General features: G+C 41.5%; 1 protein-coding gene across 11 annotated transcripts in view; it reads left to right on the forward strand.

The window, feature by feature from the left end:
- The window catches only part of PTPRM (protein tyrosine phosphatase receptor type M), an 864,300-nt gene that overhangs the window by 330,258 nt on the left and 518,939 nt on the right, over positions 1–15,103 (forward strand). For all 11 annotated transcript variants that reach the window (XM_033178310.1, XM_033178302.1, XM_033178303.1 and 8 more), the window contains exon 3: positions 7,563–7,834. In XM_033178310.1, coding sequence (XP_033034201.1) covers positions 7,563–7,834 — 272 coding nt within the window. The remainder of the gene's footprint in view (positions 1–7,562; positions 7,835–15,103) is intronic.

Here is a 15,103-nt window from a genome sequence, read left to right on the forward strand (position 1 = left end):
GACGGGTGTAACCTGGTATTATGATAATCAGGGGATGAGATCAAAGTGTAAAGGACAAATTAAAAATGAAAAGCTTTCTAAGGAAGCAGAGCATAGTAGTTTTGATTATTGGGAGGAGTTGCATTATGGTCTTAAAGCATTTATGGGCTCTGATGGTTGCAACCAGAATTAACTGATTAATTGATTTTGCAAAATGCAATTGAGTTAGAACAGAAAATGTACATGCAGTACATATATACATGTGGTTAGAGGCATAGTGATACACATTTTTTTAATGAAAGCCTGGGTATGTGTGTGTAGGTAAATGTATATAGACACACATCGCTTTACACATGTATACTGGATGTAAAGAACAATATATTGGCCTGGCATGGTGGCTCACACCTGTAATCCCAGCACTTTGGGAGGCTGAGGCAAGTGGATCACCTGAGGTCAGGAGTTTGAGACCAGCCTCTCCAACATGGTGAAACCCTGTCACTACTAAAAATACAAAAATTAGCTGGCATGGTGGTGCGTGCTTGTAATCCCAGCTACCCAGGAGGCTGAGGCACGAGCATCACTTGAACCCAGGAGGCGGAGGTTGCAGTGAGCCGAGATTGTGCCATTGCATTCCCACCTGGGCAACAAGAGTGAAACTCGGTCTCGGAGTGGGGCAGCGGGGGAAATACAATATAGTATTTTGTACTATGAGTTACAGTCAAACTGTTTGAAAACTATTAGTCTTAGGAGTATTGCCTTTGGAGTTTGAAGGTAAAAAGTTTGCATTCCCCTTGGCCCTATCCCATGCTTTCACTTGTCCTCTGGTGGGTTCACTCTGCTCTCTCTTTCTTCAGACCTTCATTGTTGTGAGGATTTAATTAGATAAAGTTCATGGAGCACCTGGCTTAGGCACCGGTGGCCCATTTTGCTCCCATACCCTCTCCCCTTCTCCTTAAGAAGTGCAGATGTACGTGGTGATTCCACGTGCCGTGGCCTGCTGGCACCCCTTGTTTTCTCCTTTCCTTGAAGCCAGGTCTTTTCTGTATTCAGAGCCTGGGTACAACCTTTCCATTCACCATGACTATGTGTGTCCACTTGCTTCCCGCTTTCCCTCTTCATTTTCTTCTGTAACGTTCTTTCATATTCAATGGGCTTGGCTTTTATAACTTACCCTTGGGTCAAGAAACCAGATTTTTTTTCATTCTTTTCTTTCAAATTTCCTCATCTACTGTTGAGGGAAAATGTATATTTGGGTACCAAGGATGCTATACTGCTTTTCTCTTTGCTATAACTTTAAGCCTGTGCTACTCAGTATGGTCAGCGGATCAGAGCTGGCCCACACGTTGTTTCTGGTCCCTGATCAATTCAATAAGAAACTGAGAGCAAGTCTTTAGAAAATTTTTATAGCAATTTGACAGAATAATTTTATTTCTTTGAATAATAACAAATCTGGGGCTACCATGTTGTGTGTCTAAACAATTTCATTTTTCTAGCAATTCCTGTTTATTGTGTTTTATATAAATTGGTCTGAGGTGCACTGGACTTTTAAAAAAAACAACAACTGATTTTTCATTATAGATTGTTTGAGAAGTACTGCTCTAGTGAACTGAATTGTTCTAACTGGTTGTATCCGAATAGGTCGGATGAAGCACAAATAACCCCAAAAACGAGAGTCAGGAGATACACCTGCAGTGAGGGAAATTGTTAACATTTTGTTTGCCTCTTGTATTCTGAATCCACAAATTTAAAGGCATGGTCATACAAGAAAAAGGCAAAACAGCCCAAGGGAGGCAAAGACCAATAATCTGTGGCTTTTGCTAAAATTAAGAACTTTAGGCCGGGCACGGTGGCTCAAGCCTGTAATCCCAGCACTTTGGGAGGCCGAGACGGGCGGATCACAAGGTCAGGAGATTGAGACCATCCTGACTAACGTGGTGAAACCCCGTCTCTACTAAAAAAAAAAAATACAAAAAAATTAGCCGGGCGTGGTGGTGGGCGCCTGTAGTCCCAGCTACTCGGGAGGCTGAGGCAGGAGAATGGCGTGAACCCGGGAGGGGGAGCTTGCAGTGAGCTGAGATCTGGCCACTGCACTCCAGCCTGGGCGACAGAGCGAGACTCCGTCTCAAAAAAAAAAAAAAAAGAACTTTAAAAAGTGAATTTTATAATAGCTTTAAAGTTCATAAAATGCTGCTTCTCTGTAAGCTAAAGTATTGAAGAATACATGTAGCTCTTCATTCCTGCTGGATAATGGAAACTATTCTGTTTTTTGTTGTTTGCAAAGTTTCTCAAATACACTTGAAAGACAATTCATGTAGTTTTCTCAGCCTTGACAAATCTAGAGCCCCAAACACACCAATGCAAATTTTGATGATGGGTTAGAAAGGAATAACTAATTCTGTGTCATTATTACTGCTGTCACAAACAATGATGGAAGATAGTTTAATCAAAAGCATTTGCCAATGGCTATGATTAGCTAAATTTAATTCACCCAGAGATTTGAGAATGTGAACATTACATGTTCTTATCAAAGAGTTTTCCTTTTTGGGGAAACCAAAATAATTATTCTTAAGAAGCTTCTAAGTCTGCATCTAAAGGCTGTCCCTTTTTTGAAGCCGACTCCATCATGCAGAGCTCATTTCATTTGCCTGCAATGGTATATTTTCTACTTATATACTAGTGACTTAAGGGTGTTTTGTTATCTGAACACAAACAGAATTTCAATGCTAATTTGAATTATGATTTTTTAAAAATTTACGCAGTTGGAATGCTTTTTGTAGGAGGAAAGAATTGAAGTAAGGAAGTAACTACAGAGGGAGACCCAATTACTCTTTGAAAATGCATTTCCTCAGTCAAAACATTTAAGCAGAAGGTGAAAATTAAACATTCAGCCATATAGGCGTAGCTTAAAAAACAGACTTAATAGTCTAAAGTTGAATATAAATGCTTTGAATTCTGTAATTCTCTAAACATTGGTTGACTTTATACTTTTATAGCAGATAGGTGATAAAAACAAACAAGCAACACTTCTCTCCCTGCTGCCAATTGTAACTTGACTGCAGGTTGCTGGACTTTCACGTTTGCTTCTGTAAACTCATAGGCACATAATAGTACATCACTGTCAGGAAACACGAGTGTGGATAGAAACGTCGCCTTTTGTACTTCAAAGCTGTGGGTTAAGTCCTGATGGCCACACACTGAAATAAAGATAACCTTTCCCCAAAAACATAAGGGCAAGATTAATTGAGTTGAAGGTTTTGTGTTATCTCAGTAGTAATGTTTTTCTCTCTTAAAGAAAGGAAACTTAAAAATTTCCACTTAGGTGAATTATAGTAGGACCAGGAGAGTTGTGAGGTGAACAGGGGGAAATAGAAATAAATGGTAAAGAATTCCAGCTGGGCACAGTGGCTCACACCTGTAATCCTAACATGTGGGAGGGTGAAGCAGGAAGATTGCTTTAATCGTGGAGTTAGAGACCAGCCTGGGCAACATAGTAAGACTCCCTCTCTACAAAATAAAAAATTTTAAAAACGTACCCGGGTGTGGTAATGCCTACCTGTGATCCCAGCTACTTGGGAGGCTGAAAGAGGAGGATCACTTGAGCCCAGGAGGTCGAGGCTGCTGTGAGCCGTGATCCTCCCACTGCACTCCAACCTGGGGGACAGAGTGAGACCCTGTCTCCAAAAAAAAAAAGCCACATAATTTTAAAAAGCTATACATTTAGGAGGTTTGAGGAGCTAAAGTCATCATAATGAAAGTCAGGAGCATTTGCTGGGCTTGTGCTTTGTGGTGGGCTTTGTTCCACTTGCCTTGTATGCATTCGTGGTTAATTATCAGGCTGCATAGATACACCAGTTGGGAGACTGTAGAGGAAGGGAAAAAGGGAATCTTGCAGAGGAGTGTACCTCTGGGGAAGGTGCTCGGCAGAGACTTTTCCTCTCAAAGATCATGAGTGTTGAAATCTGAGTGCTGCTCAATTGATTTCCAGATCATTTGGGAGAGACTCGCCATGGGGGCAGTCCAGATAGAATTGCGTCCCGAGGACCTGAACCTCTGCAAGAGGAGGAGTGTGTGTAGAGTCTGCATTTCCACCAAAGTCCTGCCCCTGCACTTGAGAAGCCTCGCACGCATTTCACAAAATCACATGCTGAAAATAGCAGATCTAGGGCCGGGTGTAGTGGCTCATGCCTGTAATCCCAGCACTTTGAGAGGCCAAGGTGGGTGGATTACCTGAGGTCAGTAGTTCAAGACCAGCCTGACCAACATGGTGAAACCCAGTCTCTACTAAAAATATAAAAAATTAGCCAGGCATGGTGGCAGGCACCTATAATCCCAGCTACTCGGCAGGCTGAGGCAGGAGAATCGCTTGAACCCAGGAGACGGAGGTTGCAGTGAGCCGAGATCGTGCCATTGCACTCCAGCCTGGGTGACAAGAGCAAAACTCTGTCTCTTAAAAAAAAGAGAGAGAAAAAATAGCAGATCTTGTGAGAAGAACGGGGTTGGGGCTGACCCTTCCAAATCTATGCAGCTTTGTAGCTGGCGAGTGAACAAAAACAGTGACAAAGCTAATAAAAGTGCTGGCTCTCTGAACTCCACTCTGGCACAGACCCCGTGAACCCATCCTCAGCCCTGAACCTCAGACCCTGAACCCAAGGCCTCCACTTCTTCCCACTCTCCATAGAAGTCCTTGAAGTCATTCTCTTCCAATAGAGACTGCTTGCTGTCAACTTAAAAATGTGATCAGAGATTTGTCTTCCTCATCAGTCCTTTTCTTTTGTGCCCTTTTGAAACACAGAGGAAGGGCGCAGAGGCTGCACAGTTCTTCCCTCGCTCTTGCAGTTTCGGAGACAGCTTAGGAATGGAAAGAGGAATGAAACCACTAAAGCCCCTTCTTGCCACTCCTTGCATTGAGGAAAGACACTTCTGTAGGATCTTTAGCTTTGCTTAAAAGACATCATGTACTGAGAAAGCTTTCCCTTTATTTGAGAGAACAGTTGCCCCTGATCACTTCACAGTGTTAATGTCCTGCAAAAAATTGCACATAAACCACGAGGACTTGTGTGTCATAGGGATGTCACTCCCCATCTAGTAATCCTATGTGAGCTAATTTGCATTACAGAAGCATGCCTCCAAGCAAAATAGACTATTCTAAGTCAAACAGGGAAAAAAGGAAGAGAAAGGACTTTAAAAGCTAGGATCACGTGAGTAACTTAGATTATACCTGAATTTCACCTGGATCTCAACATAAACATTCTTGTGTACTTTAGACACAAGAGTGTAAGAGCATTTCATGCTGGAATGGAGCACACTGGATTAAACATTGGAGGCAGGCTGTGTAGCTAGAAGAATAGCAGTTTTGGAAAACTGAGTGATTTCCTAAACAGTAATGGTAGAAAGGTACCCAGTTTATGTAAATATGTGAAAGTAGACTCCTCTGAGTGCTTCACAGGATGTGGGCAACACTTATTTTGCCATCCTGTGTATATTACCATGCTTTGCACCCTGGTTGCCCAAGCACAAGTGATGGGAACAATGAGAGAAACAATATTCTTGGCAATATGGCCATACTCAAGGTTTTGTTCATTCAGACGTGACCTCAAGAACATGTCATGCCTCAGCCCCACTAGTAATAATATATGTGGTAACTGTTGTAGATAACAGAGCCCTCAGTGATAGAATCTGACATAAATCAGCTTTTATTTTACTAAAAGCAGAAAAAAACAATCTGTAACTCATATACACCAATATCCTACTCTGGATTTGTGATGGGGTTCATCAACCCTACATGTTTCAAAGATTTTTTACATTTGTAAGCAATAACTAACCTGAATTATTTCAGTGATACTCTCTTGTCACTTGTTCTTTCTCTGCCCCAAGTCTTTCTTAAATCACAGTTAAAGTTCTTCCTTAATGCTGAAATGTTTTCCTTGGTAAGTTATATTTCATAGATAGGTTCCGCTTGTGACTTGGCTTTTGTATTTCTAGGTGCATAACATTCATTGCTTGAAAAATTGCTCTGTTTCAAAATAGCTACTATAATTTCCCTTCACTGCTTTGAAAGGGTGTTTTTTTTCTTCATATATGTTCAAAAAGCACATGAAGAAACTTGGGGTTACTGGAGTGTGGCAGAATGAGTAATGGGCTGGAAACTCAGAAGCTCAAAGTTCTGGTTTTGCCACTAACTCATCCTAAAACCTAGATAAACTGCTTCTAATCTGTCTGTGACCCTGTTCCTGTTTATCATAAATGGTGTTAAATCTGGCTCACCTCAGAGCTGTAAAGGTAGCAACCATAAGAAAGCATATGATAATATAGATCCTTTAACAACATCCTCTTAATCTGTGAAAGATATCTACATCTGTATTTTCCATTTGATACTTACAGTCATTCTTTGGGAATTACTATAAAAGGGTGGTCTTCCGGTTTTGCTGTTTAGGCAATCACAGCATGTAAACAAGACAGAAATTCCATACATTTTCTAGTACTGTGGATGTGTGTTTCCTGATATGTGTGGGTAGACAATAAACACATATTAATATATATACACACCTTGAACATTATGATTCACAGTGAGGGTACCCATCTGTGTCGTATTTTTATTTTTTTCATTTTTATACTCCAAGTTCTGGTGTACTTCCTCCTTAGAATTTCAATACATTTTTTCCTCTGTGCTGAAGCAGACCTATGACAACCTATTTTCCCTTTTATGTTTGAACATTTTGCTTTTATCTTTTACTATGTGAAATATAAAATTCCTATGGGGAAGGCCCAAGTGCTTGGGATCTGGAAAGCTTGAATCCATCTGGAAGCTCCTCAACACTCCCGGGTAGGTTAGGGCCATTGTGTCAAGATCCAAAGAGCTCATAAGACTTCTTAGAATGATTGTCCTCCAGTTGGGGCAGTGATTGTCTAAGTCATCACCTTGTTGTGAGAACACCTCCACTGTCAACGAGAAGTCAGTTGTTCCAGCGATGGAGGTGGGTACTGGTGCTGAATTACATTGACAGCAGGGAACATGATGGGGCCAGTATCATGACCCTGATTCACAGCCCACCTAATCTTTTGTCTTTCTCTAGGTTATACAAAGTGATTATTGAGTAATGCTAACATGATGGGACAGTGCTGTTCGGTAGAACTTTCTGCTGGGTGGAGATGCTCTGTATCTGTGCTGCCCAGTGTGGTAGCTACTTGGCACGTGTGGCTGTTGAGCACGTGAAACATGGTTGGTGTGAATCAGGACATGCATTTTAAATAAGGAATTTCAATTTTTAATTTAATTAATCGCCTGTGACTCCTGACTGCTAGAATAAGGCGAGTCTACAAACATTTTGCTACATATCTGTTATTTAGAAGTCAAATTACAGTAACATCCAGGGAATTTTCCATTAATATTATGTGCGCTCTTAAGAACACATGGGGGATGATAGGAGGAGGAGGAGGTGATAAATGAAATAGGAATGAAAGAAATGGCAGTTTCAGTAAGACATGGAATTGCAGGGCCAACCCATGTAAATGATGGTGGGTTTTCAGAGATAACCAGAAAGTAGTGTTTCAGGGTATGACTCTCCTTGATTTTGTTTTTGCAGGTTCTTTCATGCTGGTGAATGCCTCTGGGAGACCTGAGGGGCAGAGAGCCCACCTGCTCTTACCCCAGCTTAAAGAAAATGACACCCACTGCATCGACTTTCACTATTTTGTGTCCAGCAAGAGTAATTCTCCTCCAGGGTTACTCAATGTCTACGTGAAGGTCAATAACGGGCCACTGGGGAATCCTATCTGGAATATATCTGGAGACCCAACACGCACATGGAACAGGGCCGAACTGGCCATTAGTACTTTCTGGCCTAACTTTTATCAGGTATGTGCTTTCTTTTTATTACCTACTTTGAAGCATCCTCTAATTTCTAAAAATATAAATTATTGTTATTATAATCAGAAAAGGTTGGTGTATTTTTGTTGTCAAGGTTGTGGAGCAGGGGAACTCTCATCCTGCACTGTTGGTGGGATTGTAAATTAGTTCATCCCCTTTGTAAAGCAGCTTGGATACTTCTCAAAGAGCTGAATAGAGACTTACTGTTCAACCCAGCAATCCCATTACTGGGTATACACCCAAAGGAAAATAAATTACATGAGTTCAGGTGCTTTTTGGTAGAATGTTTATCACAGCACAATTCATGATAGCAAAGACATGGAATCCACCTAGGTGTCCATCAGTGGTGGACTGGTACATACACACCATGGAATACTGTGCAGCCATAAAAAAGAATGAAATCATGTCTTTAGCAGCAACTGGAAGCCATTATCCCAAGCGAATTAATGCAAAAACAGAAAACCAAATGCTGCATGCTTTTACTTATAAGTAGGAGCTAAGCATTGGGTACACATGAACATAAAGATGGGAGCAGTAGACACTAGAGAATACAAAAAGGGGGAGGGGAGCAAGGGTGGAAAAACTAACTTTGGGGTACTGTGCTCACAACCTGGGTGACAGGATTAATCATACCTCCAAACCTCAGAGTCATGCAATTTACCCAGGTAACAAACCTGGGTAAAAAATAAACAGTATTGAGAATACTCAATTAATTGCCGACTATGAGGAGGAATAAAGAGGATTGCAATATTTTGCTTTTCTCTTTCTTTAATTCCTTTGGCTCAGACAGGAGCCAGCTGGAACATGCATCTAAGATAATTTTTCATGTTTAATTGAGGTGCTTGTTCCTCCTGAATCTGTAATTTAAATAAATAAATAAATAAGTTTTTATTAACAATGTAAGAAAATCCTATACTATTTGATAAGGAGTGTCTTGAGGCTTTGTCAAGTTAGTAAAAATTACAATTCAAAATTTGTTGATGCCTGGCATGTATTGTTTTAAGAAAATAAAAGTCACTTGTAGCAGGGCAAGAAGTGCTATCTACGGGGTTTGCAAATATATTTTCTTTTCTTTTTTTGTTTTTCCGACTGGGACTCGCCCCATCACCCAGGCTGGAGTACAGTGTTGTGGGCGCAAGTGATTCTCCCATCTCAGCCTCCCAAGTAGCTGGAAGTACAGACATATGCCACCATGTTGGGCTAATTTAAAAAAAATTGTTTTGTATAGACAGGGTCTTGCTATGTTGCCCAGGCTGGTCTCAGACTCCTGGTCTTCAGTGATCCTGCCACCCCAGCCTCCCAAAGTGCTAGAATTACAGGCATGAGCCATTGTACCCAGCTGGATATTTTAGTTTCTATATTAAGTAGGCCATGTGTGACACAGAAGGGCATAGCACCTGAGTCTAAAAGAAGATGCCCTCTGCAAATGGGTTTCAGGAGTAAATGAGTCATAAGAGATGAGCCCTGTGGAGATGAGCCAGTGAGGGGCAGGTCCTTGGTTCTACCCACGTAAGCAACAGGAAGAAAATAACGGATGTAAATGGATTCCTTGTCACAGAGGCTCTGCCACAAGGCCTGTCCTGTTATTTTGGGGGCTCTGTGGAGACCCGCAGTAACTGCTTTGAGTTCCTGTTTAAAGTGACTGAAGGGCAGAGGCCCATGGGCAGTTCAGAAGTGATACCAAACCAGTTCTGACGTCACGTCCTGTCTGCCCTTCTGTTGGGGATGCCTGTGACACAAGAGCATCCTAACTTAGGATCAAAGTGGGAAATTAGTGACAGTGGGCATTTGGAGAGCTTTTTCTTTTTTGTCCACAGCATCTTTTAAAACTAACAAACAGTATTGAGAATACTCAGTTAATTGCCGACTACGAGGAGGAATAAAGAGGATTGCAATATTTTGCTTTTCTCTTTCTTTAATTCCTTCGGCTCAGACAGGAGCCAGCTGGAACATGCATCTAAGATCATTTTTCATGTTTAATTGAGGTGCTTGGTTAGACATAGGGAAGGGAAAGCTAGGGCTTTCCAGGGCTGCTTGTCTTCAAAATGGGCATGAACAGCATCCAGTAATCCATTCTGCAGGTTCGGTGTTTATGAGTTAAGATCCATCAACCCCAATTTCTCTCCCCCTGGATTGATGAATAAATGGGCTGTAAACTTCTTGCTTAATTTATCTTTGTAGGCATATATCTATAACCATTTCTAGGATTTAATGAGTGACAAGGAAATGTGTTCTTTTTTAATGGAAATGAAGAGATAGGGGAAACTCTGTTAGTGCATGTGTACATTGTTAAGATCTTTTTAGAGTATGTACTTTGGCAATAAGTTTTAAAATTGTTAAAAAAATTAGATATGCTTAAATCTAGCAATCCACTAGTAGGAATTTATCCTAAAGAAGTAATGAAGAGTGATTGCAAATAATTAACTACTGGGATATTCATAGCAGCTTATTTATAGTAAAGAAAAATCAGAAACAGTATTTTTCCAACAATAGAGGATTTGTTAATTTATGCTATCTCAATACAAAAATTTATTTTGCAGCCATTAAGAATAATGTTAGGGAAGAAAATTTAATGATGCATTTAAGGTTATGTTGTTAAATGGATTAAACAGGTATAAAGCAATACATTAAATTCTATTTTTAAATTTAAAAAATCTAATAAAGACTGAAATATATCTTGAAATAAATACATAAGAAAGTGGTATCTCGGCTGTGCACAGTGGCTCAAGCCTGTAATCCCAGCACTTTGGGAGGCTGAAGTGGGAGGATCACCTGAGTCCAGGAGTTCAAGACCAGCCTAGGCAACATGGCGAGATCCAGTGTCTACAAAAAAAAAAAAAAAAAATTAGCAGGACGTGGTGGCGTGCACCTGTAGTTGCAGCTACTCAGGATGCTGAAGCTGGTAGATCGCTTGAGCCTGGGAGATGGAGGCTTCAGTGAGCCATGGTTGTGCCACTGTACTCCAGCCTGGGTGACAGACTGAGACCTTGTCTCAAGAAAAAATAATAATAATAAGGAAAAAAGTAGAATCTCTCTAGCTAGTGGGATAACAGGTAAACTTTTTTTTTGTTTGTTTTGCGATCGGTTTTATTCTCAGTTTTCCCCAACGTACATGTACTGTTGTTATTTATAAAACAAAAAGTAAAAATTTGTTTTTCCTCCAGAAGGAAAATATCCTATTTAATAAAACACATTCTTTTTATATAAATGTACTAGTGACCAATCAGTAGTTTAAAGCCTGTGGCCTCTGGGACAAAACTTAGGAAATGTGTTTCATAGGGTTAAAAAACAAGTGGGTGACCGGGTGCAGTGGCTCGTGCCTTTAGTCCTAGCACTTTGGGAGGCTGAGGCAGGTAGGCAGGTGGATTGCTTGAGGTCAGGAGTTTAGGAACAGCCTGGTCAACATGGTGAAACCGCATCTCTACTAAAAATACAAAAATTAGCCAGGCGTGGTGGTGCATGCCTGTGGTCCCAGCCACTTGGGAGACTGAGGCACAAGAATCCCTTGAACCAGGGAGGTGGAGGTTGCAGTGAGCTGAGATTGTGCCACTGCACTCCAGCCTAGGAGACAGAACGAGACCTTGTTTCAACAATAACAATAAAAGGCCACCAGTAGAAGTGGCTTTGGCCAAGCTAGGCCTCCAGAGGTTTTTGTATGGTGGCCTAGGCTGGGAAGTTGAATGTGATTGAAAACCTTCTTTTAGAGGAACCTTTCCCCAAGTAGGGAAGACAGGGATCTTGAGTGTTCCCACTGCCCCTCTGGGACCTATTCTAGGTTCTTCCTCAGTGTCCGATTGTCTGCTGTGGTTGTCTCAAGATTGTCTCAAGAAAAAGAAATAATAATAAGGAAAAAAGAAAGTAGAATCTCTCTAGCTAGTGGGATAACAGGTAAACTTTTTTTTTTTTTTTTTTGAGGCCAGTGGACCACACTCCTAGTTGAGATCAGAAGGTATGTCCTGCTCATCTTTTCCCTGAGTTTTTTCTCTTGGGCCTTAGCAGTGTCCACACAAAACTTCTAGAATGGGCTCTCTTGAGACCATCACAGCCTCCAGAGCCACAGTGTGCTGGTTTAGCATGGCCTTGGCTGCAGTCAGACGTGGAATTTCTGTTTTGTCTTTTATACCCCTAGCTCAGTCAGCTGCATTAAAGGAATGATGTGGTTTATGAACAGTCTTGGAAGAGCAGACTTTATAAAGGAACTATCAGACTACATTGAGAGTCAGATGGTCCTATATATTTCAGGCCATTGTCATTTTCAGTGAATTCTTATTTTCTTGAGCACCTTTGGATAAAATATTTCGCCTTCCCAATTGTGAACTTCTGCTCCTAACCTTTTTAAAGCCCTCTCCCTTTTCACTGTGATCTCTCACGCTTTACTGAAAGGTAAATGATTTGCCAAATTAAGTTAGAAGTTTATTCTCTTAACTTTTTGATTCACTTTTGAATGTATTGCTTCATTGATATCTTAGTCTGCTGTGCTGCAGTAACAAAATACCACAGGACTGTGTGGCTTAAAGAACAGACAATATTTCTCAAATTTCGCGAGTTTGAGAATTCCAAGATCAGGGTGCCAGCATCGTCAGATTCTGGTGAAAGCTCTCTTCCTGGTTTGCAGATGGTCATCTTCTTTCTGTGTCCTCACAGGGTTGGCGGGAGATCAGGGAAGCAAGAGCTCTCACACCTTTTCTTATAAAGGTCTCCTCCCATCATGAGGGCTCCCTCTCCTGACCCCATCACCTCCCCAAGGCCCACCTCCTAATATCACCACATTTGGGACTAGGGTTTCAGCATGAACTTGGGGAGTACACAAACATTCAGTTCATAGCACTGATAGATTCATTAGGAATAGCTTCATACTTTGAATTTAAAGATGGATTTGTAGTGATTCTTTAATACAGTGTTGCTAAGCTTTTATTTTTATTTTTGTTGGGAAAATTGTTTTTATTTTAAAATGGAAATAGAATCTACAGGAAAAGCTTGTGCTTTCCTTTTTTTTCTTCGCATAAACAATAATAATGCAATTCAGGGACGGGCGCGGTGGCTCAAGCCTGTAATCCTAGCACTTTGGGAGGCTGAGACAGGCGGATCACGAGGTCAGGAGATCGAGACCATCCTGGCTAACACGGTGAAACCCCGTCTCTACTAAAAAATACAAAAAAAAAAAAAACTAGGCGGGCGACGAGGCGGGCGCCTGTAGTCCCAGCTACTCGGGAGGCTGAGACAGGAGAATGGCGTGAACCCGGGAGGCGGAGCTTGCAGTGGGCTGAGAGCCGGCCACTGCACTCCAGCCTGGGTGGCAGAGCAAGACTCCGTCTCAAAAAAAAAAAAAAAAAAAATGCAATTCAGGTCAAAGCACAAGGCAGAAACTTGAGAAAAGAACGGTTCTTACAAGTACGTGGTCTTCTTTTCAAATATCCATGAAAATGTTTAACGACTAGATGGCTAGGTACCTACAGAAAGCTCCAAAACAATCATCTGGCCTTATAGTTTCGACAGGACTATTTTGAATCTTAGATTTATCAGTCACTCCTTTCCCATTCTACTTGTTCTAAGAATTAAGTATATAATTTAAAAACCCACATCCTGATTTTAAATCTCCACGCTCCCAAAAACCTGTTTGAGGAAACAAAAATGGGGAAGAAGAGGATCAGAGCAAAAATATTGTTAACACTGGCCGTCCTTATGCAGGTGGGCTACTACCGACTCCTGATGAATATCTGTAAAGGGTGTAGAGCTACTGAAAACCCCCATGTCTGTTTAATTCCTGAGCACTCCCACCAAGCATCAGCCTTGGAATTCTTAAAGACAGAGTTAAGGTAGCACTTCCTTATTATTTCCCCTTTATCTGCTGGGCAGTAAACAAATTGAAATCATTACCCTAATAGTAATATAAACTATTAGGTAAATGGCACATTGTAGATGCAGCAAGAGAGATGTCAGCAGGAAATTTCCCAAACACTGAACTGCAGGCCTTAAAATCACTACGTAAGACCTGAATGACGTTTCCCAGTTGGAATAAGAAGGACAGGCCATATTCACAGATATAAGGTAAAAGGAAGACACCCACCAAATCCAGTTTTCACCCCTGGTCTAAGTAAGGTGTCAGCCTAATTAGAGATGGTCAGAGGAAAAGCCTGGACAAAAAACAAACAAACGAAAAACAAGCTGTGAAGTTGAACCAGAGGAGGGACTTCCTTGGGCTGCAGATCCAGTCCCCAGCCCATGGGGCCTGTACACCTGTACCGAGGAGATGCCTGTTGTAGTCTGATGCTCTTAGAAATTCAAGTCATGCAAGAGCCTGTGTGGTTTTGATATAATTTCCCATATAGATTTCTCTATAAGAAGTTCTGTATTGGCCTGAAGATGTGACTCTGGTTTTTGACTATTATATTTCTGATTCCAAAATATAAAATATATATTTTCCAGGCCAGACGTGGTGGCTCATGCCTGTAATCCCATCTCTTTGGGAGGCCGAGGCAGGTAGATCACGAGGTCAAGAGATGGAGACCATCCTGGCTAACATGGTGAAAACCCATCTCTACTAAAAAATACAAAAAATTAGACGGGCATGGTTGGAGGCACCTGTAGTCCCAGCTACTCAGGAGGCTGAGACAGGAGAATGGCTTGAACCTGGCAGGTGGAGCTTGCAGTGAGCCAAGATTGCGCCACTGCACTCCAGCCTGGGGGACAGAGCAAGACTCTGTCCATATATATATATATATATATATATATATATGTTTTTCCTAGTATTGTGTGTGCATAGATGCATGTGTATAACATTTTCTTATGTGAACATGGTGCATAAAAGTCAATATCCAAGTGATACATGTTCAGGCTGTTTCTAGGCCTGAAAGCTGAAGACAAGATAATAGGATATGGGCGTCTAAACGAGGTGACACCTTTGAGAAACCCTCTCTCAGGGTTCAGGAAGTCAGCTTCCTCTAGACAGCACCTCTACAATTTATTACGTAGGCTGCAGGATATATTCTAGAATTCCAAAATATTAATATAAGGTTCATGTATACTTGAAATATTTGTGTTAAAATACTTCATATAGCCGGGCGCGGTGGCTCAAGCCTGTAATCCCAGCACTTTGGGAGGCCGAGGCGGGCGGATCACGAGGTCAGGAGATCGAGACCCTCCTGGCTAACACGGTGAAACCCCGTCTCTACTAAAAATACAAAAAACTAGCCGGGCGTGGTGGCGGGTGCCTGTAGTCCCAGCTGCTCGGAGGCTGAGGCGGGAGAATGGCGGGAA

The sequence above is a fragment of the Trachypithecus francoisi genome, unplaced genomic scaffold (assembly GCF_009764315.1).
Source record: "Trachypithecus francoisi isolate TF-2019V2 unplaced genomic scaffold, Tfra_2.0 Lachesis_group19, whole genome shotgun sequence".
Lineage (NCBI taxonomy): Eukaryota > Metazoa > Chordata > Mammalia > Primates > Cercopithecidae > Trachypithecus > Trachypithecus francoisi.